The sequence below is a fragment of the Zeugodacus cucurbitae genome, chromosome 4, assembly GCF_028554725.1.
Source record: "Zeugodacus cucurbitae isolate PBARC_wt_2022May chromosome 4, idZeuCucr1.2, whole genome shotgun sequence".
NCBI lineage: Eukaryota > Metazoa > Arthropoda > Insecta > Diptera > Tephritidae > Zeugodacus > Zeugodacus cucurbitae.
Genome location: NC_071669.1, coordinates 74,086,405 through 74,112,238, shown reverse-complemented (window position 1 = coordinate 74,112,238; position 25,834 = coordinate 74,086,405). Strand labels below are relative to the sequence as shown.

At 40.1% G+C, this 25,834-nt stretch overlaps 1 protein-coding gene across 8 annotated transcripts in view; it reads right to left on the bottom strand.

The window, feature by feature from the left end:
• LOC105212932 (cell adhesion molecule Dscam2) overlaps positions 1 to 25,834 on the bottom strand; it is an 81,652-nt gene that overhangs the window by 3,554 nt on the left and 52,264 nt on the right. The window contains exons 8-21 of one of the 8 annotated variants that reach the window (XM_029040715.2): positions 21,778 to 21,929; positions 19,624 to 19,896; positions 15,645 to 15,932; positions 9,727 to 9,846; positions 9,440 to 9,613; positions 8,962 to 9,112; positions 8,433 to 8,713; positions 7,792 to 8,277; positions 6,385 to 7,701; positions 5,802 to 6,089; positions 4,990 to 5,112; positions 4,188 to 4,468; positions 3,430 to 3,559; positions 1,768 to 1,858 (exon numbers count right to left, since the gene is read on the bottom strand). In XM_029040715.2, the coding sequence (XP_028896548.1) occupies positions 1,768 to 1,858; positions 3,430 to 3,559; positions 4,188 to 4,468; positions 4,990 to 5,112; positions 5,802 to 6,089; positions 6,385 to 7,701; positions 7,792 to 8,277; positions 8,433 to 8,713; positions 8,962 to 9,112; positions 9,440 to 9,613; positions 9,727 to 9,846; positions 15,645 to 15,932; positions 19,624 to 19,896; positions 21,778 to 21,929 (4,155 nt within the window). The other 7 variants (XM_011185313.3, XM_029040713.2, XM_029040714.2 and 4 more) reach the window with 7 other exon arrangements.

The following is a 25,834-nucleotide window of genomic DNA, read 5'->3' as shown; positions in this document are numbered from 1 at the left end:
ATTTGAGGGGAATACATATTACGTTCGGTCTCATGCAGCAAGCAAAGTTACATATGCATATAAGAGTGTTTATAAGTGCGAGTGTGTTTGTGTGTGTGGTTGTGTCAGTGTTCCTGTTCAGTTACGCCCGGGCAGTGAAACACGTACTAGTCCGAAAACGACCCAAAGTGCTCCCACTCGGTAAACATTTTATTAATTATACACATTTTTTCTATTCTTTTCTTTTCGTTTCCCGAAAACCCTAATTCACTGCCGGGCTGTGTTGGTTATCGTAAACAGGTTGATTAAGCCTTTCTCTTTGAACTCTCCAAATTAGCACCTTATTCTAATTACCGTTTTTGAATATGTCTCATAGTTGTTGTTGTTTGTTTGCAGTATTTTCTATTTTAATTATTATATACACGTCTTCCAACAGGGAACATCTCAAAATGTAAATTTCATGTGGGAAGCCACAAAGCTTCCCAAGTATTTATTGATTCAAGAATCAAGGTTAAGCGAAGCAAAATCTATATAGGATTTTAAGATTCTTTAGAAAAATAAAATATTTGATTCTGAAAATCTCAAAAGTATTAAATAAAAACCCCGCTAATTAATCTTTAACTTGTTTTCAGCTCTCGATTTTGCTGAATCGAAAATATATTAAATGAAAGAACTTTTGAAATAGAAAAGTATGTTCGCGCAAGCGCCCGATTTATAAAAAAAAATAGATTTTCGAAAAATCTTGACCTATGCCAGCATGTGTACCCCAATAAATTTCTATCTACATTCACCGAATTCTATGCAGACAGACGTACGTCTGTGCCCTCAATTTAATACAATTCCACTTTTAGTTCAGTGCCCTCTACTACCTCAATATTCTCTGGACGCTCCATGCCCATTATCCACTAATCTCATGTTTGATCAATGGGATCCATATAGGTGCAGGATATTTCACTGTCGTAGCCGAGACTACTCATCAAACTACCGCCGTCGAGGTCCAGACCACCCCCGTTGGCCGTATCCTATTTGGGCAGCGTTGTTGCCGAAAAGAACTTGGACGACAGGGGAGCGGTGGATGGATTAAGAATGGTGCCCACACCGTCGCCGCCAACATTGGCGTTCCCCACCGATGCGGGCACCGTTTTGTGGGGTATGGGTCGGAATTGTGATGATGGCATGCAGGTGACGGGGCCAAGAGATGCAATGGGATTGTTACAGCTACTGTCTAGTAGGTCGGTCGTTGTATCGGATTGACTGAGTTGTGCTGTGGGGTGTGGGCCGCCGATCAAGTTGTGGTGTTGTGGGTGATGTGCTAATTTCGGGGTTATCAGTAGGGGTTGCTGTGACAGTTTGTTTTTATTGGAGGTGGCGATGCTACTACTACAACTACTGCTGTTAGTACTGTTAAAACTATTTGTGGTTGCATTGGTGGTGACATTGGATTTTTGTAGTTGATGTTGTAGTTGTAGTTGATGTTTTTGTAGTTGTTGCTGATGTTGTTGCTGTGTCACAGACGGTGACTTCACCAGCGTGGGTATGTGACACTGTATGGAGTCTTGTGATTTGAATGTGCTTGAGATTGATTTCAGATTACCACCACCACCACCACTACCACTAATACTAACACCACCACCGCCACCACCACCACTGGCACTACCACAAACACCGCGCGGTGATAGGATCTTGGTCGAATTATTGCCTGATGTGGTGTTCATGTTGTTGTTTTTGCTACTGTTATGATGGCGCGGTGTGGTATTTGTGGAAAACTGATATTGTTGATGATGGTACCTTGAGCGACCGCGGCGTGGCAATGACTTTTGTTCGGACATTGGTGAGAGATCTGAGGATGTGCTTGATTGTGCTCCATGGTAGATGATACCTGCGGGGTGGGAGGAAGATTCACAGTTTTATTTTCACAATTTTCACATTTCCACACACAATTCTTCTCTCTTCATTCTCTCATTCTATTACTATTATGTACATACTAGCTACACTTGTGTGTGTGTGTGTGTGTGTGTGCCTTTGTGTCGCTGGTGCTCAGCGGAGTGTGCGTGTGTAAGTCTACTGTAGTTCAACAGAGTGTACACATTAGCATTCGCATTCACATTCGTTTTCGAATTATTTTTCATTTTCTTTGATTTGTTGTTTATTTGTTTATTGCTTGTTCATTAGCAGCATTTGTGTACACTCATGAGGGCAGTGTGTGTAAATGATTGTGATTGTTGACTGAGATTGATTGGTTGGCCGATTGTCATATGAACTACATATATGAGTTCTATTTACATACGTGTGTGTGTGTGTGCTACTGTGTATTTTTGAATTTCTAGTGTTCATCATTTGAGTAAATCTATGTCAATTTGCAAATGCGTGTGAAAGTAGTTTGGAAAACAAATACGAAAGCTTCACTGAGCTCTGTTCTGTTTTGTTCTCATCTCTCAGACGTCCTGCCTCTCTGCTCAGTTGTCTACGTAGTTGTACTTGTGTTGGTGTCAGGCCGTGCGCCTGCACTTGCTACTACAGATAGGTTTTCGATGTGTTGTGATTTAGAAAATGTTGCATTTTTTTAGAGTCTGTGAAGAGAATGCGGAAAATAAGACATTTTAACTTATTCACTAATTCACTTGTTCACGGCATGATCTAATGAGTTGGGTAAAAATGGATTGAAGTGAGTTTTGAACTTTTGAAATTACAACAGTACACATCTTGTTTGGCGGAAAAGGTTGAACACTGGCGTGGAGAGGTACAACTACGAGCTGAAATCAGAGATGGAACGCACTACAAAGAAAACGAACATCATTTTCATAAAAATCGGCTGTGTTATTGTAGGCTAACGGTGTACGAGGTGTTCGAAACGGGGATTGTGTAATACATATGTGCAGGAAGTACTGGGTGCTGAACTCGTCATATACCGTTGAAATACACAATCATCCAATTCAATAACATAAAAAAAATAACACTAGAAAGCTTTGTTTGGCTTTTTTCTTTATTTATTTTTGTTTTTTTTTTTTTTATAGTACCACCGAAAGCTTTTGTTCTAGTAGACTGACTTATATTATCCTCTTACTTATTTTGACAACCTCGTTTTAGTTTTCTATAGATTTTAAGATTTTTGCAAGCCATTCACTGCTTTCTAGAAGACGTCAGTTTAGCGCAACTTGTAATTTCTTACACCACGTATGGCTAATATGACGTCATAGAAAACATCTGAGCTTGCCAAGCTGATAGATTTCACTACGTCAACTATTTAAAAACTCTCAAAGTCTGCAAAGTGTGATTTGAGATTTAGATATTCTTTGTGTTTACCGTTCGTTTAACGAGTTCATAACTGTTCCTTCAACGCAGTCGTAAACAATTTAAAAACGTGTGAATATTGTGTGAATCGCATGCCAACAAATTGCGTGTGCCAGCGGGGTCGCAATAAGCGTAAAACAAACTTAAAACGAAACTTACTGTGTTTGATTTTTCCCTCGTGCTGATTGGAAGACTCTGTGCGGCTTGAAGTCAATTGGTCCTGGTCCGATTCGGACTCTTCGCTCTCCGGCTCCGTCTTGCGCGAATGGCGTCGGCGATTCTTCGAAGACTGATTGCCCAGCAACGCAGCGGACGTGAAGAGTAAGCACGTGCGAAGCCACATGCAACGAAAAAGGGCAAAAAGCAGAAATCAATTAATTTTCGACCTGTGGCGTGACGTGACGTGATATTGAAGCGAGCCAGGATGAAGGATTTGCATTTACTCAAAACAAAAGCTAAAAAATCCGCTATACTACAGTTACCGTCAACTCTTTAATTTCAACTGGGTTTAAACAAATAAAAGCGGTGCGCAAGGGAATTTCCTTCAAATGTGAATACTCTGCCTTCTGGATTACGTTTTCTTAATACTCTCATGAACTGCACCAATATTTACGCTAATAAATAATACAAATTAATAATTACAAATCATAAATGATTTACTGAAAACAAAATCTAAAAGTATTACACATTCATGTGTACAGTGGTGGCCATATAAACAGAGTCCAAGCACAATTTATTCACTGTAATCATCAAACCATTGAAGTTTACTCTCTAATCGAAAAAGCAGAAACTAACTCTGTTTATATGAAAATATTGTTCTTTCCCTTCTAGCGCGTTTTAAAGAGCTAGCGAAATTTATGAGATAAACTTAAGTTAAAAGTAAATTATGAGACAAACAAATAAGAAATTAAACGCACGATATTATGAAATGGCGAGGTCTGATAATGATTATAGTTTGTCTTTGTTGGACGTTGACTGTGGTTGTAATGATAGTTGAGGTGATGGTGGTTGTTTTGGTGTTGGGTTGGTTTTAATACCGCTGCGGGTGGTGGTGACGAGCAGCCCTCAGTCAAAGCTCGCTCGTGATACATAAAGGAATGCAGAAGCGTGTTGGCCGGGCCGGCGTGATGTGGCTGTGACATGTTGCCCGTCTCGGATAATTGAAATGTGGCGTACGGCGAAATGTCCTCGGACGTCTCTGCGGGCAGAAGGAAGAGATATAAGCAAAGTCAATGGCGTGTTTACATTATCGAAAGGCGTGTGTCTATACCCATATAGCATATGGACACACCAACAAACAACAAACAGTAAACGATACTAATTAGTAAATAATTGAAATGGAAATGGAAATGGAGATGCAGATGGCTTTGACATTGCGTTTCTCGCATGACTGCGCCGGAGGGAGGCCCAGTGACTGTCAATGGAAAGGCGCTAAGATTTATTTAATTGTCTTAATGGCGAGCAATGTCATTGCACTTTAGCACAACAGATTTGCATATGTTCTTCTTTTCTTTTAAGCAATCGATTCAATCATTTGCTCCACTGTTTACTATTGAGTATTGCAGCCAAGGTGTCTCTCGTATCGTTCTATAAATGAGACCAACGCTAAATAAATCGCGCGCAAAACTTACACAATCGCGAATTCTATCCATTTCCTCTTTAGTGACCACGAAGCCAAAACACAAAAACAAAAACATCAAAATAATGGTTATTACTCACCGGGTATTTTGTCGTTATTCTGCATCGACACTTTATGAATGGTGGCATAATAGCGCTCCCGCTGCGCCGCCTCTGAGTTCTGTCGATTTTCCAGTGATTCCTTTTGTATTCGGTTTCCTTGTTCTAAAGCAAATACAATGAATGGAAGAATAAGCAAACAGCGATGTCGCATTTAAATCGGCTGTGGCGAGGTATGTATGTGGGAGGGAGACGAGATTCGAAAGCAGCGTGTGCACATCAAAACAAAACAGAGCTCAACAGCACAGTGCCAACCAAAAGTAGAAGCACTGTTATTTACTGCAGAGCAGTCAGCGCCATGGCAATTAAAATTCAATTTGTTGTAACAACGTGAAATTTATTTTCACGTCGTACACGAGGTATGCCGTAAACAACATGCAACACAGCGCCCCATACTATCCGATACCAAACGTTTTTGCATGTTCGCGTTTGCGTTCATTGATTCCTTTGTGTTATTATACATATACATATGTAGTTTGTTGGTCGTTTCTGTCGTTCGCCCGCTCTCCCGCTCGTCAACCTGCCTTTCGTCTTGCCCACTAAGTATTCGCAGCGCTAAATAAACAAACAAGAACACAAACATATCCCAGTGATAGTTCATTCACACGTTCGCCGGTTTGTTTGCCCACTCGTTTGTAGATTTGTTGGCAGTATTGTGTTTGCTTTGTTAGGTTTCGATTTGTTTTGTTTTGCCGGTGGCAACGAATGACCCACTCAGGCACTCGCAACCACATTGCAACGCCTTCCCTCCCACGCACACACCCCTCGCTTCGACGGCAATTTTCAGTACTTACTGTGGCGATAGCACATGACGACCAGCGCAATTGTGCAAATCATGCCAGACAGCGTGGCGATACTCGGTATCAATAGGTTCACGTTGCCATAGAAAACGTTCGAGCCGCGCTGGCCGCGCTGCACAATCTCCGGCGGCGGCTGCTCCCCGTCCTTGGTGAGAGTGACGAACGTGAACTCGGCCTGTGATACGCCGGCCACATTGTGCGCCTCCATCCGCAACTGGTAGAGAGTCGATGGCTGCAGACCGGAAATGGTGAAACGACGTTGCGGTTTCAACGCGTTCGATACTGTGGAGAATATGGGGGAGGGTTGCAATTAAGAACAATTTCAATATTTATTCATAGAGTTCGAAAAGAGTAACACATTGTCGGAGAGACTACCACAGCGGAAATAACGCAAAGTCAATCGTCCGACTGTATTTCTAAGACGTCCTTTAAAGTAATCGGTCTCGAAGTGATTTTCATGAACAGAAGCTTTCAAAATAATTTTAGGCTCTGAATGCTGATAATCATGCCAAATCATATTTTATTCCTAATTTGTTTATGATTTGATAGAGCTGTATCGTGAGTCACTTTCACTTACCCAGTATCCAGTCGCGCTCAGTTTCATCGGTAACCGGGCGATATTGTAGGACAAAGTAGAGAATCGGGCAGCCATTGTCTGGCCAAGTGTGCAACCGCACCAATACCGAAGTGGAGTTGGGCGCAATCAGGCTAGTTGTCGACGGCATGCCAGGTGACTGGCCCTGCGTGCGCACGTGTAAAGTTATACTGGCCGGCGAGGTGCCCACTTTGTTGTGAGCAGTCAAATGAATTTGATAAGTGCTGCCACAAACCAACCCCTTTAGCTCGTGGCTTGATGCGTGACGTGACAGAAGCATCTCATCCATATTACTGTTGGCGCGGCGATAGAAGAGAGTGTAGCCAGTGATGGGCGCATTACCCGTAAATCCACACTTCCAATGCATCAGAATACTGCTGGAGGTTGCGCTGGTCACATAGAGCACCGGCGCCGACGGTGGCACCTGCACAAGCAGCACGTGCGTGAGACGGTCTGTGCCGATACCATTGTCCACTTGGCAACTGTAGTTACCACTATCCGAAATTTGTAAACTCGACATGATCAGGTCGCCCGAATCAAGTAACTGCGAATTGTGCAGACCACCTTGCCGCAGTGGTGTGTCCGACTTGTACCATTCGCGCTTCGGCTTGCCAACTGCCGTGCAAGGCAACGTGACCGTCGAACGCCATGGTCGCACTATCGGGCCGCCGAATGAGACGATGCGTGCAGGCACACGATTGGTTGTGATTTGCGATGCAACACGTGAACTCTTGCCTTCTCCTACACGCGTGGATGCGGTCACCCAAAACTGATACTCGATGTGCGGGTGCAGATTCTTCGCTTCGTAATGCACTTGCTGCGATGGTAGACTTCGCTTTTCGTTGTTCAATTCCTCTCGGCCATTTACCACACGCATATAAAGGTTGAATTTTGTGATGACCCCATTCGGTTCTGCAGGTGGCAGCCACGACACATACAGAGATTGTGGTGTGCTAACGACCACCTTGATGTCTGCGGGCGCTTCGGGTGCATCCTCCTCGGTGTGACAGTACAATGGGTTGGAGAGTGCACCATCACCCATGCGTGTGTGCGCCAACACTTGAATGCTGTAGTTGGCGTATTTGCGTAATCCCGTCAGCACCGTAGTCAGCGCGGTTGTCTTACGTGACTCAACTTCGTCCTTGTTGAGTGAGAAGTCATCTAGAATGGGTTCGAAAATGAGTTTATAACCCTGTAATAGACCATTGGTGTGATATATTGGTGGCGGCTGCCAGGAAACTTGCAGCGATTGTGAGGTCAACGCTGCGCAACGGATATCCTCAGGCGGTCGACTTGGCACTATCACATTGAAAATAAATTGATTCAACGGCAACGAAAATACATAATATTTAAAATAACCACGAAAATAGGAAGACAATAAGAACTCACCATCCTCCATGGTTTGCGCCGACACCGGCTCGGAAAGCGGTCCGGGCCCCACCTGATTGAAGGCCTGCACAACCACGTTGTAGCGCGCGAATTTCTGTAGACTGCTTAGCAAGAGTTCACCGGTGCCGCCATCACCATCACCGGATACAGAAGTGAAATTGTACGCAGAGTTGCCCGAGCTGGCCAATTTGTAGCCGACATTATAGCCTTGTATGTCGCCATGACGTAATTCTACCAACGGCGCCAACCAACTGACAAGCAACTCTGTGGAAGACAACGGGCGAACGGAGAGATTAAGCGGTGGTCCAGCGGGGCGCTGCGGCTCCGTGCGCACCACTAATTCTTGGCTGGGAGCACTGCGACCGGCAGTTCCCTCGGCTATCACTCGAAAGGAGTAACGGGTTGCGGGCTTTAGATTTTCAATTAAGGCTGTGTAAGTAGGTGGATCTTTCACCTCGACATGCTGCCATTGCTCAATGAAGAGCGCTGTGAGAAAGCAAGTGAAGATAGTTAGAGAGTTGTGATATAATTTTGAACATAAACAGGCTAACTTATGAGAATAGAAATACTATTTCGAGGCTACCGTCAATATTTGAAAGGCACTGGTAATCTTAAAAGGGTTTAATAAATGGGTTACTTACGGTCCATTTCCTTAAATTCCACAATATATTTGGAGATATCCGCTGTGTTCACTGTTTTCGGTTGCCACTTCAAATTCACCGAACGACTGGAAATCATAGCCGCCTCCAAAACAGTGGGTGGTTGTGGCGGCTCTTGCACTTGTAGTTGCACCAGCTGCTGATCATTGCCATACAGATTGCTGGCGCGACAAAAATATGGTCCACTATCGCTGGCATCCACCATCCGTATCTGCAGCTCGGCAGAAACACCGTCGGGCGTGGCCTCCTGCTTCACCGAAATTCTGCAATGACACAAATGGGAAATGTAGCGGAAAAAATTCAACTCATCATTTGGAGAGGAGTACGCCTGTGGGAAATGTGCGCGCCACTAAATGAGAACTGATAGAATTAACGCTGACAGGATGGGGAAAAGATTAATGAGCAATATGGAAATGTTGAAGGATTGGGAAGAGGTGAGGAGCAGAGAGGAAATGTGTTGATTTGATGCTAGGACAGTTATCGCCGACTTCGGCTGTCCCTCTCGACCTACTTGTAATTTGTTGATGGATTCAGTGTGTTTTTGCCCGAACGCATCCAAACGATATTAATCGGTTTGTCACCGCTGACGGAGCATTGCAGAAGTGCTGTATCACCTTTTTTCACCGTTACCGAGCGTGAAGTGGATGAAAAGTACGGCGAGGCTGTGTCATTAAAAATGCAAACAAACACATGGATCATAAATAAAGCAGAATTCACAAAGTGAGTTGTGGAAAATATTAAAAGTTCGCACATAAGCAAAGCAAGTGCTTGATATTATCGCATGCGTGACACCTATGACATACACTCCTCGGCATGCACACAACATTTATGTACATAATACCTTCTTTGGATATATAATTACTGCTACAAGCAACATGTTCATGTAATTTGGGCAATATCTACATATATATGTACATACATATATATCCATTGAACACATATACAATTGTACAGATAGATAGGAAAAGCGTTTAAAGCCTCGAACTTACAGTTCACTTTCAATTGTATAACCTTTCCGATGCCGGTTCCAATACCGTTATTCGCTTGACAGAGATAGAATCCCTCGCGATCCTCCTTGACGTGCTGCAGCAGCAACGAGCCATTGCTCAACAATTTGGTGAAAGGTCGCTCACGCACCTCCTCATACTCTCCCGATTTGCTGCCTATAATTAAAATATTACTTAGAGTATCTCATAGACCGTGAGACCCATTGCTTTTAAAACTTGAAATAAATCTTAGCACTTTCAACCGTTCCCCAAACCCGATTCACGCATACCTGTAGCCTTCTTCCACACAATGCTGGGCGTCGGCACGCCCTGCGCCTGGCAATGCAACATGATATGGCGGTTGCGTTCCACATTTGCGTCGGCCGGCTCAACAATCCAACGCGGCGGCACTGCAGCGTCCCATCCGAAACCAAGACGACCAATGACAGATTAAGCGCAGAGCGACGAGCGAGAAGCAACAATAAAAATGTTGACAATTAAATGAGATGCGTGAGTTCGGATTGAAAATGCGATAAATCAGAGTGGAAATGAAAGAAATAAAAAATACAAAGGAAATGTTTAATAAACAATTTATGGGCATTTTAATTATAACGGAGCAAATTATAATTTTTTTCAGAATTAGGTGACATTCAAAATAATCAATAGTGGTGAACTAAAATGTTGGGTGAATTAGAGACAGCAAGAAAATTCAAATGTAAATAGGTGGCAAGTTCATAGAAGAAAGTCGAAAAATAGTAATTTGAAAGATATTCGTAATAGTTGTTATTTCATTTTCATTTACAGTTATTTAGGGTGTAAAGATGAACCGAAAAACTACTTGAATTCAAGGCATTTCAATAATATGTAGTAATAAAGAATGAGTTCGAACTCCGAAAAAGTGAATGATAAACTAAATGTCTTAATTGGAATTATTTATGCAACAGAATTCATTAAAAACCAAAACTCAAAACATAAAAAGTGATAATTTCATCATAATCTTCATAGTTTTTGATCTTGTACCTTAAATCTTTCACTCATTTCCGCCAATTGAAGTCAGACGACTCCTTAAATACGGAGTTTATCAAACTGTGTGTGCAAAGATTTTTCGAAATACATTTACTGTTACCTTTCCTTTTTTCTACTACGTCTAGTAGAATAATAGTATTACAGTAAAGATCTATAAATTGTGGAAGAGCTATCTCAACAATCATTCATAGATTGGTTCTTACGGTTTTTAGGTTAGCAATACTTTGTATTAAAGGGCTGGTTTTCACTTTATGTTCGTATTAAAAGTCCAGCAAGCTGATTTCTAGCTTTAGTGACGGAACATACTCATCGTGTCAGTTTCGATAATTATGCTTAAATAGTTATAGTTTAAATTTTAGGACTCCTTTTATATCTATATACTACAATAGGTGTATTTTCTATATAGCATAATACGTTTACGTAGACATACGATAATTTCATGACACATAACACTGGAATCCTTTAATATATCACAGTATTTATGTAACTTTGCATACAAATTGTTCACTTTTCATGTCGATAGCCGATAAGTGTTTGGTTAAAATCATGTGAAAACTATATATACATATATATTTATAAACATAAATTATAAGAGATACTATAATTATTTATACCAACAATACTAATTTGTAGGTCGACGAATGAATTCAGACTTCAATACCCAGCACTTCACTCTACCCAGACTCTCGGATGTGTCAGTGAATTGGATGGATAAGCGGGGAATTTAGCTATACACATGCAATGAAAAATTATTATGATTTTCGTTACGAAACCGATACATACACATATGTACTTGTCCATATGTAAGCGTTTCATGTGAGGGATAGAAACGAAAACTAACTAGAATTTCAAATTGATCACCATCGTAACGCTGCAAATAAAAGATACATAAATGTCAGCTTAAAAGCACACAAATAAATGCTCCAAATATCACGCTACAAGCACATTCATTTCTTATATGACAGCAAATCGTACGGCACCAGCGCCGCGCCCTCAATCAGGGCCTTCGGCAACAATGCGCTTTTAGAGCGACAGCGTCGGCCAACACGCCATTGCAACAACAAAACAATACTTTTTTTTCTTTTTTTTCGAATGAAGTTCGACAGCAAATATTTGTGATTATTGAAGCATTTAGTTATATACGAGCAGCTTTGCGTGGCTACAAAAGCGTTCAATTGCACAAAAATTAAAAAGGAAAAAAGAAAATTAGAAATATGCTTAACGGTTAAACAAGTGAATCCAGATTCCAGATAAATGAAAAAATGAAAAAAAAATGTTTGAGATAATTTAGTAAATAATGAGAAAATGCGGTTTGCCGAAAGTATAATAAACCTGATGGGATTGGGTACAGCAAAGCTTTTGGTGTGTATTTTGCATTTTTCACGGTTCTGGTCTTCGAAACTTTGGTAACGCGGGGGGAAGCAAAAAATCATTGCACACAACAGCCTTAAAATATAATAATTTTCAGCTGTCTGATAGTTTTTAAATGGTTTTTGGTGGTAAACGAAAGCCTCAAACATAAAAATTGAATCAAAGCACGAAAGCATTTAAAGCAAAGCACGCAAATCTGCTGCATAAATATACACATATTCATAAAGCAAACAAAAGCATATAAGAAGCGATTTTTGTAAATACAGTACTACAGCTTTCTACTACAGAAATCGTAAATTAAATGAAAAGCATGCGAAAGCTAAATATGCGTGTGTAACGAGAACTTTTGAAGCTTTTCGGGCCACATTGCGCACGGTCGATACGCTTTGACAATATTAATTTAACAATAAAATGGCCGAAACTACTTATTAATTACAATTGTGAAAAACATCCCTGTAATTAATTTAATCTAAGCTTTGAAGTCAGTCAAAGTCATGAAGTTTTTTTTTCAAATGAATCAGTAAATTAAAAAAAAAATGTGCCATTACATTGTTGCAAAGCAAGCCTCGAAAGTTCTCGCGCATTTCGTGTGTGAAGATCATATGTCATGCTCGGAATAGCTTTAAAGTGAAATGAATAAATAGCATAGCAATGGAATAGTGACAAAAGTGCTGCATAGGTGAGCGGGGAGCACAAAAGTAAACAAACCAGCTACACATACACCCGCCGAAGAGGTATGAACAATAACTTTACAAATACTGCGAAGCTTTAAATGATACAATAATAATAAAAAGCACAGCAAATGCCGGTTAGTTGAGCGCGAAAGTTAAGCAGGATATACCAAGTTGTTAGTAAGCTTTAAATACGTTTACACATTTGTTGTTCTCTGGCGCCACTGCACGACATACATGAGAGTTCCAAAATTATATAGCTATATGTATGCAACGGCATGGCACATAGCGTTGGAGTGGCGCGAGCGCCCCATGGCATATGCGGGACTTAAAATGATACGCGATTCCTTTTTATTTATCTTCATATACATATATACATATAGAATATAGTGAGTGTTGCGAGGATTTAGAGAGTAAGCAGATAGTTGTTTGCGAATGAACGAGTTAGTAGAGAGCTTAGCAAGCAGAGCAAAGGAGCGGATAGCGGGTACAGACAGCGGGTGCGCAGGTAAAAGCGACTAAAAGCACAAAAAGCTCCACGGCGTTCTACGAGACCTATTCCGCAACGATCGTGACTGCTGATCCATTTCGAATTTGTGCTTTTGTTTCGACGATGTTTTTTTTCACATTTCTCACGAAATTCGTTATAATGTATGTAGATTAATTGTTAATTAACAGTTTTATTAGTTTTATTAGTTTCAATCGCAACTACACTATCTAAAGCGCATAGCAATGTATATTCCTTAAATAAAAACAATGCAATATTAAATAAAAATTGTAAGAAGCGTTTGAAGCAGTGCAACAGTTAGGTTACCTGGTGATCTGCCGTACAAAAAACCCACAGCGTGCCAAAGCGACTGGAGGATGGATATTGGTTAAGGGGAGTATCGGGGGGTCTTCAAAGTTCAGTTCATTTATGTAACCTTGTGTGTTCACAATTTGTTTGTGTGTGTGTGTGTGTTTGTGTATTTTAGCACAACCTCTTCCTAACATATCTCATAAACTCAGTTCTACGATATTCAATTGATTCAAAAATAATTATTTCTCGATTCGAGATATTTCGTACCGATGCTAAAAATCAATAGTCACTAACTATATAATTAATAACTGAAATTCATAAGAAGCCATTTTTGTATCCAACAGAAAAACCAAACAAAAACTGAAACATTACAAAGGTGTGTTCGAGTGTTCTTTTAGATTTTGTTAGCGATATTGGAGAACTTTATTGGGCGCATTATTAATTAATCGATTATAATCGATATTTTTTTAGTTTAGGTGTGGTTCTTAAGTGTGTGCGAGTTGTGTGTATTTGGATTATTTATATGTGGAAAATTCCATCAAAAATTCGTAAATGTGGCAAGAAGAGCTTTCTAAGCTTTCATGATTTTCTTCCTTGTTTCCATTTTATGAAATCTGAGTTATTTTTGTATTATTATTTAAGCATATTATGAAAACGCCTTTTCATATTCAAAATAATATAGCGCACAAATTAATTGCGAAAGTACATTCGAAATACGAATTTTTAAGGAAAACATGTTTTCGATCTCTCGTAGAGGGTCTGAGTGGAGATATTTATTTGATATCTTCGTTATTTGTGAAATCGCATATTTCGAGAGTTCTTCGCATAATTTTTGATGAAACTTTGTGTTAAACAAAATTGTGTGAGAAATGTGTGTAGGTGTGAGTGTGATGTGGTGGTAAAATTTTATGTTTTATTATTTATTCCCTCAATTGAATATTTTATGATAATGTAAAATTTCATTATTGCTTAGAAAGTTTTAAAAACTAAAGATCTCTCTTCTATTTAGAAAAAAATAAGATTTTCGTGTGCCTTCTTTAGATAATGCATACATACATACAATTGGCGGTATGTATTCGTGAGGGACGAAGGCACCGTCATACTATACCTTTGACCTGCAATACGGCGGTGTATTTAATCTCGGCAGCCGGATTCTTAGCCACGCACGTGTACTCGCCAGTGTGCGATGCCGACAGCGAGGGTATACTCAACAACGACGAATACTGATCGAGCATTGTAACATTGGCGCCCAACAGTTCGGGCAACGGCTCGCCATCTTTGAGCCAGATCAACTTGAGCGGCGCATCGCCGCGCGACACACCGCAAACTGTGCGCGTGCGCATACCCTCGGCAAGGCCATCTTGAAACACGAACGGTTCTATTATGGGTGGGACTGTAATAACACACAAGAATATCGATTATGTAATACAAATGTTCAATTATAAGGTTCGTATACAAAAATAAGTATATATTCGTGGCTTGACAAGCGCCAAAATCGAGTGAAAGTGGAATTATGCCAGCGCTGAATTGCGACGGACCAACGTTGCGGCGAATGCGAAGGCGAAGTGTCTGCAGTGATAGAACTTTCGTAGCGAAACGTGAACGTGTTTGGCTGAAAATTATTCAAGTTTCTTATAAATAAATACGATTATAATCGTTTGTAAGTGTGTTTACTATATACTGTTTTGGGTATATCTGCGATCTACGATTTCTCTGAACGTTGTTGTTGTTGGATTAAACCTTCGCAGTTTTGAATATTTCTCAATCTACAATATGTTAACACTACAAATTGAAGCATTCCAGAGAGAAAATAGACTAATTGGTTTAAAAAAGTTCAAAGAAATCAAGAGTTATATATTTGAGTATTAATGATAATTCCAAGGACTTCGTACTTGTGTACTTATGGTTTATATAAACGTTCTACAAACATAAACAGGTATTTCTGAATCCAAATGGGTTCAAATCCATTTACATTCGTAACTGATTTCAACACAAAATGCATTCTCCAATTCAAAAGTGAAATGAACGGATGATATATCTATGTAGGAAACGAAACGGGCAAAATCAAAATTCATTCAAAAACACTACTTCAGTTTATGTATATAAAATATCTATAATATGTACATACATATAAACAAATTTCTTGACTATATATATATATATATATTAAATCTGTACAATTACAACAAATGTTGTAAAAATCAAAAATCAATTGCACAAAAATATGCTTGAACTCAAAGAGGAAATAAATCAAATCTATTTGTGGGTACAATATATAAACTGTATATGTATGCTCTTGAAGCGCAACTGAGAACGCTCCTTGGAGGCTTCATCTCTTTACCATTGACCAGCAACGCTTGAGAGTTCTCTACCTCCGCTGCTGAATTTCGCACGACGCACGAGTAGTTGCCGGTGTGGTCGGATCCCAGGGTTTCTATGACCAAGATGCTGTTGTATTGGTCCACTTGCTTCACGGACATGTGTTGTATCGGATCGATCGGTCTGTTGTCCTTGCGCCAGGAGATGGTCAGCGGCAGGTCACCTTTCACCACCGAACAGGTGAGCGATGCCCGATCGCCCATATTCAGCTGCATAATCGACGTCTGGAAGGGGCTCAATTTAGGTGGAACTGTGGGAAGTTTGAAGGGATCGGCAATGGGATCAGAGGGAAATGCAGAAATATAGTACATTAAAGTAGTCGTCTCTATAGATGCAAAGCGCTGCGTATTTAAATGGACATTCATATGTTTAATTACATTTGCTTTCAAACTCACCTTTTGCAGAATTTCGAAAATAAATATATTATAATGAAATCTGTTTGAAATGGTGGCAAAACATATTTTCTTAGTTTTGCTTTGAGAATGACGCAAATTAGTTATACACCACAGTATCTAATTCTTATTTAGGCTGATTTCAAATATTTTTAATAATTTTTATAGCACAATTTACAAAAAAAGAAACTTTAGAATTGAAAAATGTTTGCATTTTTGCATTCATCTCTTTATTCCATCCTTCTTCTAATTAATCTTTTTGAGCTTATTAAATTCGGCAACTTTGCTTTCTACACCGTTCACAAGCTGAGTGATTACGGTGCTTTTTTGCAAGTGAAAAGGTTTATTGTAGGTCACTCGTTCTAATTAATTAACGCACAGATTAGACGTCGTGAACGAAAAGGGATTTTTTCCTGTAAGACTTTGCTTTCTGCCATCGGAAGCGAAGGACGAACGGTCCGCTGTTGCTCACTCTAATGGCAGGCAGGAGCAATAAAAATCGCTTGCTTTGTGCTGATGAGCAGTTTTATTATGAATATTTTGTATATCACAATAATTCTGGATTTCATATAGATCGTCGATATGTAGTGCAGTTACTGGTGAGGTCCTAGCTAATTGGCAGCAAAGAAATATTTCATTAACATTTATCGTAACTTTTAATTGGTGAGAGATGTACTCTTTGAATGAGAAAGCACTTTTAATATATTCAAGACTGTTTCGAAAAATAAAAAAGAAACAGTTTTCCTTTTTATTACCGATTCTGTGCTTGAACGTCAAATGAAAGGACATGAGATCCATAGCTCCACGGAGAAAATAATATATTTATTCTGGAACTCAGTGAACTAACCGCTGAGCTGTGAACAGTGTTGCCACAGTTGTGAGTTGGCTTGCCGTTAAATATGTCACCACAAATGGCGCACAAACACGAACACAAAACCTTATCGCAACACTTGCGGCCCACAGGCGTTATGTGTGTATACGTGGCATGCGGTGTGCCATTGGAGGGATGTGTTATGAATGCTGGAACACTTGTGGAGTGGCGGCAAAGTAAATATTCAAAACCTCAAAAACCAAAAGGCTAATGAGGTACAAATCCTCAGTCATATTTATTTACTTTCATGAAGGCACTCGCCTGTGGATGTATGTGTGTCTAAATGAGCCAGACTCTTGCGGCAGCGAATCCCTAAAGTGCCGACAGCAGCAACAAACACCTGAAATGATTGTAGCAATGTGCACACTTATTTAAATTAAACGTTAAAAACGGGGATCCGCATCACCACAGAGATTAACATGCGCATATGCCTTGCATATACCGTTACCTACATACACACATAGATACACATTATTTTCACTCATGTTTATGAAAGTACACAAAAGATGCCACAAGGGCCTAATTTGTCCAGGGTACCAACAAATTGGGGAGTGAACCATCGCAGGTGGAGTTTCGTTTGGGTTGTGTTGCTTTTACGTGGAAACCCGAAATAGGAAGCCATTGAAAAGCGCAAGAACGAAATCTCAACTTTCCCATGTCCTGCGACTTAAAGAAACAACAGCTTAAAGTGCATTCACTCTTGAAGATAATCGAGCTGCGGGAATCTATTTTTGTTTCAGCTTAAATTGGATACAATACTAACAAATGAAAATCGGTCTGGAGATGACCATATTTCTGTTAGTTAAAATCCCAATAAAGTCTGTGGTCCCTTGAGTGCCCAGCTTCTCAGGTAAAGTTACGAGAGTTATAAACTATGAAAATTAGGACTAGTTTCATCCGTTTGTAGAGCGGTATTCTTCGAGAGAATTGCATATTTTTACACCTTGCATGAATATACACAATTTCGCATATACTGCAATTTTCGAAAAGAATCCCCATTTCGCACCGGTTTACACGATTGAGTAGGAGTAATGTGCATACACGTACGAGTATGTATCCAAATGAATGAGTACACCCCAACTTAAGCACGACCCACTGCTTGCTATTCACTCATATGTGGCGCGACACAAAGAACAGTTGATTAAAAACGGAAGAAAAACAAGGAATTTCGCTGCCTTCCAGAAAATGTAATTTTTGTTTGTGAAGAAAGCAAAAAATTGCGCAGCACTTCCGGCCGAAGGAGCATCCTCGATAAATGATTGAATGGTGGGTAACCCCGAAATCGCTGAGGTAAGTGACAAGTGTAATCCTAGTGCTCATTTACGGTTTTGCTGACGTTGACTGTGCAGATGGAAATCGAATCATTTAAGAGTTCTTTATATACAAACATTGCAATCGGAATGTTTTTCGAAGCGAAAGCTAATGAAATTAAGGCTTAAAATGTTCATTGTTCCTTTTGCGAGACAACGAGGGGTCAATAGATACAGCGGTGGGGACCTATCGTATCTTTGAACAATATTACCTAGTGGCAGCTCGCAGGAATGATACCCACTAAATATTAAATGAACCAACTTCAGTGTCATTGCTTTTTAAAATTAAGTGGCCTAATCACCAAAAGGAGCTGAATAAGAGAACAACTTACAGGATCTGATTTTTGAACATATGTTTGAACAAATCCCCAGAATAACTCTGATGGAGGACATATGTATATTAAAAACAAAAATGTTAATTGTTATTTCAAGTTATAAAACTGAGTGACCGCTGGTGTAGCCGACAGACGTGCATAAGGAAGTATTTGTACAAAACAATAAAGCCTGCAGCAATGCACAGAATATTCAAAACTTTGCTAATAAAACTAAAAGCGATTCCAATTATTACTTATTTTAATGCCGAAAAGTTTCTCAGCTCTGAAACAATGAACATTCTACAGCGGAACAAGTTCACTTTTTGTACAAAAGCAAATAAAAAAGGACTTTGTAACCGACCTCAGCCGGAGTGGCCGCCTTGCTCATCTCCATGTTGTTCTTAAGGCGTGCAGTTGCTATGTTTTGGAGTCGTCGTCTTGTAAGCAACCGCAGAGAAGTTCGCCATACTTCCCATGCCGAAGTGATGAACTGCGACTCTTTTGGGGCATCAACTTAATAACAACACAGGCGTTCTACGCAAGCGACCGCAAGTTGCGCGTTGATAAGTGCCTATCTCTCAGTGCTCTCAATGCCGAAATTAAAGTCATAATAAAGTTAAGCAATAATGCGGGCAAGCTAAATATGCGTTTGTCATGGGGCAAGTTTGTTTCAGAACTTCAGTCGAACTGAAATTGCTACTGTTTCCCTATTGTTGGGAAATTACAAATTTCATTATTGTCACGCCGACAATATTTGTGATCCGGAGTGCGTATTTCAACCATAATGGCCACAATGTCTGATGACAATATTATCTTTTTTTCTCCGTTACCCACTTTAAGCCATCTCGCAATTGTTTGGAACTTAAAGAACTGTATTTAATTTTATTCTGACTTGGAATTAGCTCGTTTCTTCCTCATCATTGTCATTGCTCCCTTACTGTTGGAAATCGTATTTCGTATACGCAATCTCCTCCTTTTCTCTCTATTTTTAGTAGGTCACCATTAACCTCTTTATTTCGCGCACCTAGCTCTATTTCCTTTCAAATATACTGACCTATGACTGTGACTTCGCCACTGCGCCGCGCACTGTGGCCCTGCTTGTTGCGCGCCCAGCATGTGTACACGCCCGAGTCGGTGTTCTTCTGCACCGGTGTAATGGTCAGCGAGCCGTCCGGTTGAACGCGTTGTCGGATATCGTCGGGCAGTTCGCGGCCGTTGCGCTCCCAATGTATCTCTTCGATAGGATAGCCAGCGACGGGACACTTCAAGTTTAGGGTTTCACCCGACACGGCAGTAACTTTCGGTATGAGGCGTATATAGGGAAGACCTGCAAGAGGAAGAAGAGTTTGAGTATATTAATATTGAATGTGTTGTCAGAAAGAAATAATTAAATAATTAAATGAAAATGCTTTAAGTTCGCTTTTCAATTTTAAATGATAATTGAGAATATAACAGAAAACTGGCTTCAAAGTGGTGTCCTTTTCTTGGTAGAAAAAACTGCCAGGAATAATTTCAAACATGTTAAAGTATAAAGTCGACAAAATGGGGTACATGTATATGTATATATTGGCGATGGGGAAACAGGGCACCGCAACCGCACACTCATCTGAGCGTTCGCATGTCCAGGAGATATCAACGAGCGTGTGCACAGTTGCCGCTACCCTCTGGGCATATGAGTACACGTACGGCCACAGAAAAGGAACAGGCGAATGTTTTGGTTTTATCTATGTGGGTCAGTGCAGCGTCAGCAGATTCCTGTGTTGCAGCTGTGGTATGAAATGCTTTTTTTCGCCCAGCCCTTTCAATTCGGAGTTGAGTATGTTGTCTATTTGTTGCATTTTCTTAACAAATAAAACAGAGAAACGGGAAGCTGCGGCAGTTGAGTGCAAAAAGTGTGGCATTTGCATTTTTGAAAAGCGCACTTGTTTCCAGTCGGAAATTTATAAAATTTATGACAAACTTTATGGCGTATGAATTTTTTATTTGCCGAAAGTTAAAGCCGAACATTGTCGCAGAAAATATTGTTGGCCCGAAAAGCGCCATGTTGCTGCATAGCGATGGGAGGCAACTAAAAATAAATGATTTTTAAGCGACTGGCAAACACCAATTCAAGCAATTCAGGTCGGTATAATTTGAAAAATAATTGCTTACAAATATTCAAAATTTCGGAAATGGAATGTTGAGAATCGCAGATTCTGCGATAAGAATTGTGATGGACCATGAAATGGTTGACTTATGTAAACCGTTAAATCGTATGGAGTTGAGTTGTATTCTCTGACTTGCTTTTATGGAATATAGATGAGAAGTTCAATAAATGAAATCACCAAATTCTGGAATCTATATGAAGACCTTACTTCAATTGAAAAGAGTTGACGAATTCTCAACTCTCCGTCCAAAATTTTCTCTTTCCATTATTAATGCCACGATAAAATTCAAAATTGTGGTTAGAGATAAATCAAAAAAGCATAGAACTGAGAAGAGCTAGATATATAAAAGAAACGTAAATGAGAAATAATATTTAACAAACGTCAATAAAATTCAAAGAAATGCAACTACATAAGCCTATATATTTATGTCCAGCATTCTTAGCAATCCTTTTGGCGCATCGCGTATTCGGCTTTCCAGGATCATCAATAAATCACTGCGAGACATGATTTTCACAAAAAGCCGTATTTGTCATGTGAATATTGAATAGGGACACACACGTGTGTAAGATATGTAAGCAAATAGTGTCGTTTCGTTCGGGAGAATCGCAGTCAGTCAAATGTTTGGTGGCCGACCATTTGAAAGTAGCGCCGCGAGTGTAAAATACGAATAATCGAAAAGAGTTGAAAACAAGAATATACATGCGAGTATATATATAGTAAAATCAGGTAACTGAAATATTCGAGGCAAATGGAGACAAGCCAAATTTGCGGGAGTTTCACAATTTTCCTGTGAATGACCTGAGCAGACAAATGGACAGCAGAGCGCACATACAAATGTTTGTATGGACCTAAAAGCCAGTGTCCTGCAGTCCACGTATGATACACGAATGAGCCGTAGAATGCTGCCGTTGGACATTTTTTCATTATCTACCAAACTCGACGTTACGGCGCCTGAAAACCTTTTCAGGCTTCATGGGCATTTGTAAATATTAAGAATGAAATTAATTTGTATAACTTCGCTTGTTTGCTATTCTGTTTATAACTTGTACTCGTACACTTACCGTAAATATTTAAACGCGCCGCATGCTGCACCTTCCCCGCACGGTTCTCCGCGATGCAGGAGTACTCGCCTCCGTCCTCCACCATGACATGGCTAATGTTGACGTGACTAATTACATCGCCATGGACAGTGATGTATTGCCCAATCATAAATCTGTGTCCGGCATGTAAAAGAAGAATTATTAAATGTGGGAGAGTGAGTGAGTTTCATATATCGCAAGGCAAAAAGTAACGGTAAATGCGGTATATTATAATGTAAAGTGAAGGGATGTGCTACTGCGACAGCTAATATAATTATGGAAATATAATCAAGCACATTTTCAATATAAAGCGTACACCATTCATCAACTTATGGCTGAGGATATTCCAACTTTGTCTTGTTTGAGGAGACTGTGAGCGTATGGAACTTCAGTACTATTTATGCCAGAATCTCTGTTTGGGATTTTGTGTGTGCAGAAGAGTTCTAATTCGACTCCATCTAGAAGTTAAGAGCCCTTCTTTCATGATTGTTTTAGTCTTAATAATTCTTTATTGTTGTAGACTTATAAATAAATGGGAAATTTCCATTTTAAAACCATAAACTTGACCACCTATCTAATCCGTACTTTTCCACATAATCACAATTCAATTTGCGACAACGTCAGCAACCCAAAAGAGTCTCAACTTTCATGAAATAACAGTACTTCTGAAGCAGTTTGACTAGAAATTTGTTGCTATTTACAATATTTAAATCTAAATTCACTGAGTTCGTTTGTGTACTTATTGCTGGCCTCGTCGGCGGCGATTAAAATGGAAATCAATCAATTTTAATTACCTATTCACAAGTGTTGTTGTTGTGAGAATTTATGGAATTTATGCCATCAATTCATTACAACACCGTTATGTATGTGTGCGTAAAGGTGTACTTGCAGTACTTAAAGATATGAAATTATGAACATTGCTACTTGTGGGTAATCAGATTTTCTCGCAACCACTTGCGTCGAACGCATAACTGTGAACATCCATGCACACTCGGCAGTCATTCGTACTTAAGCACAAGTATCACATAATTACATATCGCCCGAGGCAGGCGCTGCAGGACACAGTAAAAATGGAATTTTAATTAGCATCAAGTGCGTGAGTCCTTGTCTCCATATGTGCAATGTGTGCGCGGTGCTTTGGAGGCTCGTTCCCACCAGGTGATGGGCGGCCTAGTTAATCCGGTTGAGGAGTTACGTTTCTCAGCAGACGAAGGCTCCTCGGCTAATGTGCTTACAGTGCCGAAGTGTCACAATAACCGAACTCATAATGAACGACCCTAATGAAATGTAATAATTTGTCAGACTCCATTGCAGCCCAAAGGTCACCTTTCGAATCATGTTTTCCTGAAATCGACAATCTTGCTTATTGGGTCCGTCAATAATTTCTGTTTCTGAGCTTGTGTTTGAAATGTTAAACTAGCTTTTGTGTAATTACTCTTCATCGTTTGTTGTTTCTTTGTTGCTCGTGCTATGCCGTTTATTTACTTCACTAACTTTTATTTATGTTCGTTATGCTTTACTAATTGGCAATTAATTATGTTAGCGAAGAACCGATCCCACGAACGAACTTTGCCAATCGCACCGCCCAGCGCCGTGCTGTGCCGGACATTGAAGGCAATTCGACCGATGTGCATTGGTACCACACAGCACTCACCCCTCGTCGCAGTTTGTATTTCCTGCGGGGTATGTGTCGTGGCAGGAAAAAAGAATGAGCGTTTGCAAAGAATGTTATGTATTTGTGATTTAATTAGCGGAAATTTCATTGCAACAAGTTCTTCAACAAATTACACAGTTGTACGATTCGATTCGGTTGATTGAAGGCGAATAATGAAGGCCGCAGCCGGGGCGAGGTTGCAGCGTTTAGTTCAGTGCTCTGTCAAAGCAGTAATTACTGTAACTTGGCGCTGCAAACAATATTTATTGGTCACAATTATGAAATTTCTTCGCTTCTAATTGCAAGTTAATGTCGCCACCGTTGGGGAATTCATTCAAAATGACACTGAAGGATATCTAAACAATGCAGCAGCATTGCAAATATTTAAGGCGTAATAAAAAGAATTGTGAGGCTCTTTTATAAGGATAACTCCAAGGACCTATTTAGAAGTTATTATTAGCCCGAAATAGAGAGGTTGATATACCGTACCTAAAGCTCAAAGCACTTCAATATACAATTAAGAGAGATATAGAAAGAGTAGGAATGTGTAAAGTAACTCAGCCGATATTAAGTCGTGGGGAACAATGTAGTGGGAACACCTTTAAAGGATTTCTTCGTTAGGTAAATACAAAATAGGTTTGCTAAAGGCGTAAAGGAGAAAGTAGAGGAAGTAACTACTGCGAGGTCCGCCGATTAACGCCCTAGTTATCGGTTGTGTACAAGTAGACCCGCACTGCCACGACCTCTCTCAGCTAAACACCTTGAGCCGTACAAAAGTTTCTGGAGAAAATTTGTAGAGAGAGTTTTATTGGGCAAATGAGAGCAATGAGTCGTATAACGACAACAAAAAAGCGAGCGATTGACAGCAGGCAAAGCCAAACGGCATGCCAAGCAATGCGCAGCAATTTAACTACAAGGAAAGTAGAGAAACATAAGAAAAGAAAAATAATCAATTGGCTTGAACGGAAGATTGTGAGGGAATGAATAAAACTTGCACAACCGCAACCGTTATGAATACATACTCTGCTTTCCTGGGTTTGTTTGTGTGTCAGGTGCCTACTGGGCTAAGGGAGAGGGTGTGGAACCGCGAAGTAGAATGGTTCGAAAGTAGCTTGTTGGCATTTTGTTGCTGGCTTGAGTTTTGTCTGATTTCGTGCTTGATGTCTCCCAACTGGTTAGTTGATTGTTTGCTTTAGGTGTTGTGTTGGCGTTAAAGCGGAAACGGAAGTTAAAACTTCAATATGTGCACACATTCAAATGTGTACGTACGAAGCCGTGAGCCATAAAGAGGAGCAAAGCGTCAGCAAAAAAATCCAACCACTGTTGCGAGCGAAAGTAGTGCAGCTCATGCTGCCACACCAGGACCGCCTTGCATGTCTAAACAAAGAATAAAGAAAGTTGGAAACTTTTTCGACTTGCCGTTGTTGCTGGTGGCGCAGCGTTCGTCAGACACCCCACACGATCTCGGGGGACAGTTTGAAGCGCTTAAATGTCGTGTCGGTGCTAACTCAGCCACACCGGAGCAGTGCACACTCACAATGCATGTGTCTGTGTGCGCTTAAATATTACAACATGAATTCCTTAAATTTTAAGCGCCTCAAGCACTCAGTGACCCTGTGTGTGTGGGGTTCGGAATGTGGGCCTTTGGGTGAGATTTTTTCGATTTTGTTGACAGCGGTTGATAAAAACTTTAGTCATATCCTGCATCACGCAAGTTAACAACGCACAACGACAAAGTCCTGATGTAGTGATGTAGGAGAAACATCTAAAGTCAAACAAGCACTGGCTACTAGTAACATTTAATTTTCCGTAGTGTCTTTCTTCACATTGCTAAAGATTGATATTTAGACTTTTTTACACCTATTTTTTACAGTTTCAGGGTAACCTTATATTTGGTGATATACGAACACTTGCATTATCTTAAGGAATGTAGAATGAGTAATTCAATAATGAGCAAAATTGGATGAATTTAATTTCAGATACTATTTCGTTCACGAGCTAAACATTAGTTCTAGTTGACCTTTCGAAACCCACAAACATTTGAACCTTGTATTCCCAGCAACATTGCATTTCAAAAACTTCAAATGTCACAAATACCAATCGGTTTTACGCAATTCCATTCGATATGAATTTATTTGCATTATTTATGTAATCGCAAGCATCGATCTGAAATGGATTTTTACATTCATTTACTACTTCACTTTTGCAAAATTTAAGATGAAGTTGCACTTCACCACCCACCGCCGCAGCGAGTTCTCAAAGTATTTGCTAATAATCGCAGCTGCAACGTTCCATCAACTCTTTCCTGCCTGCTACAGAACTTGAAACAAAGCCCTTACAATTTGTTTCGCGTCACAGAGGCACTGTTGCCGAAGAGAAGAGGCC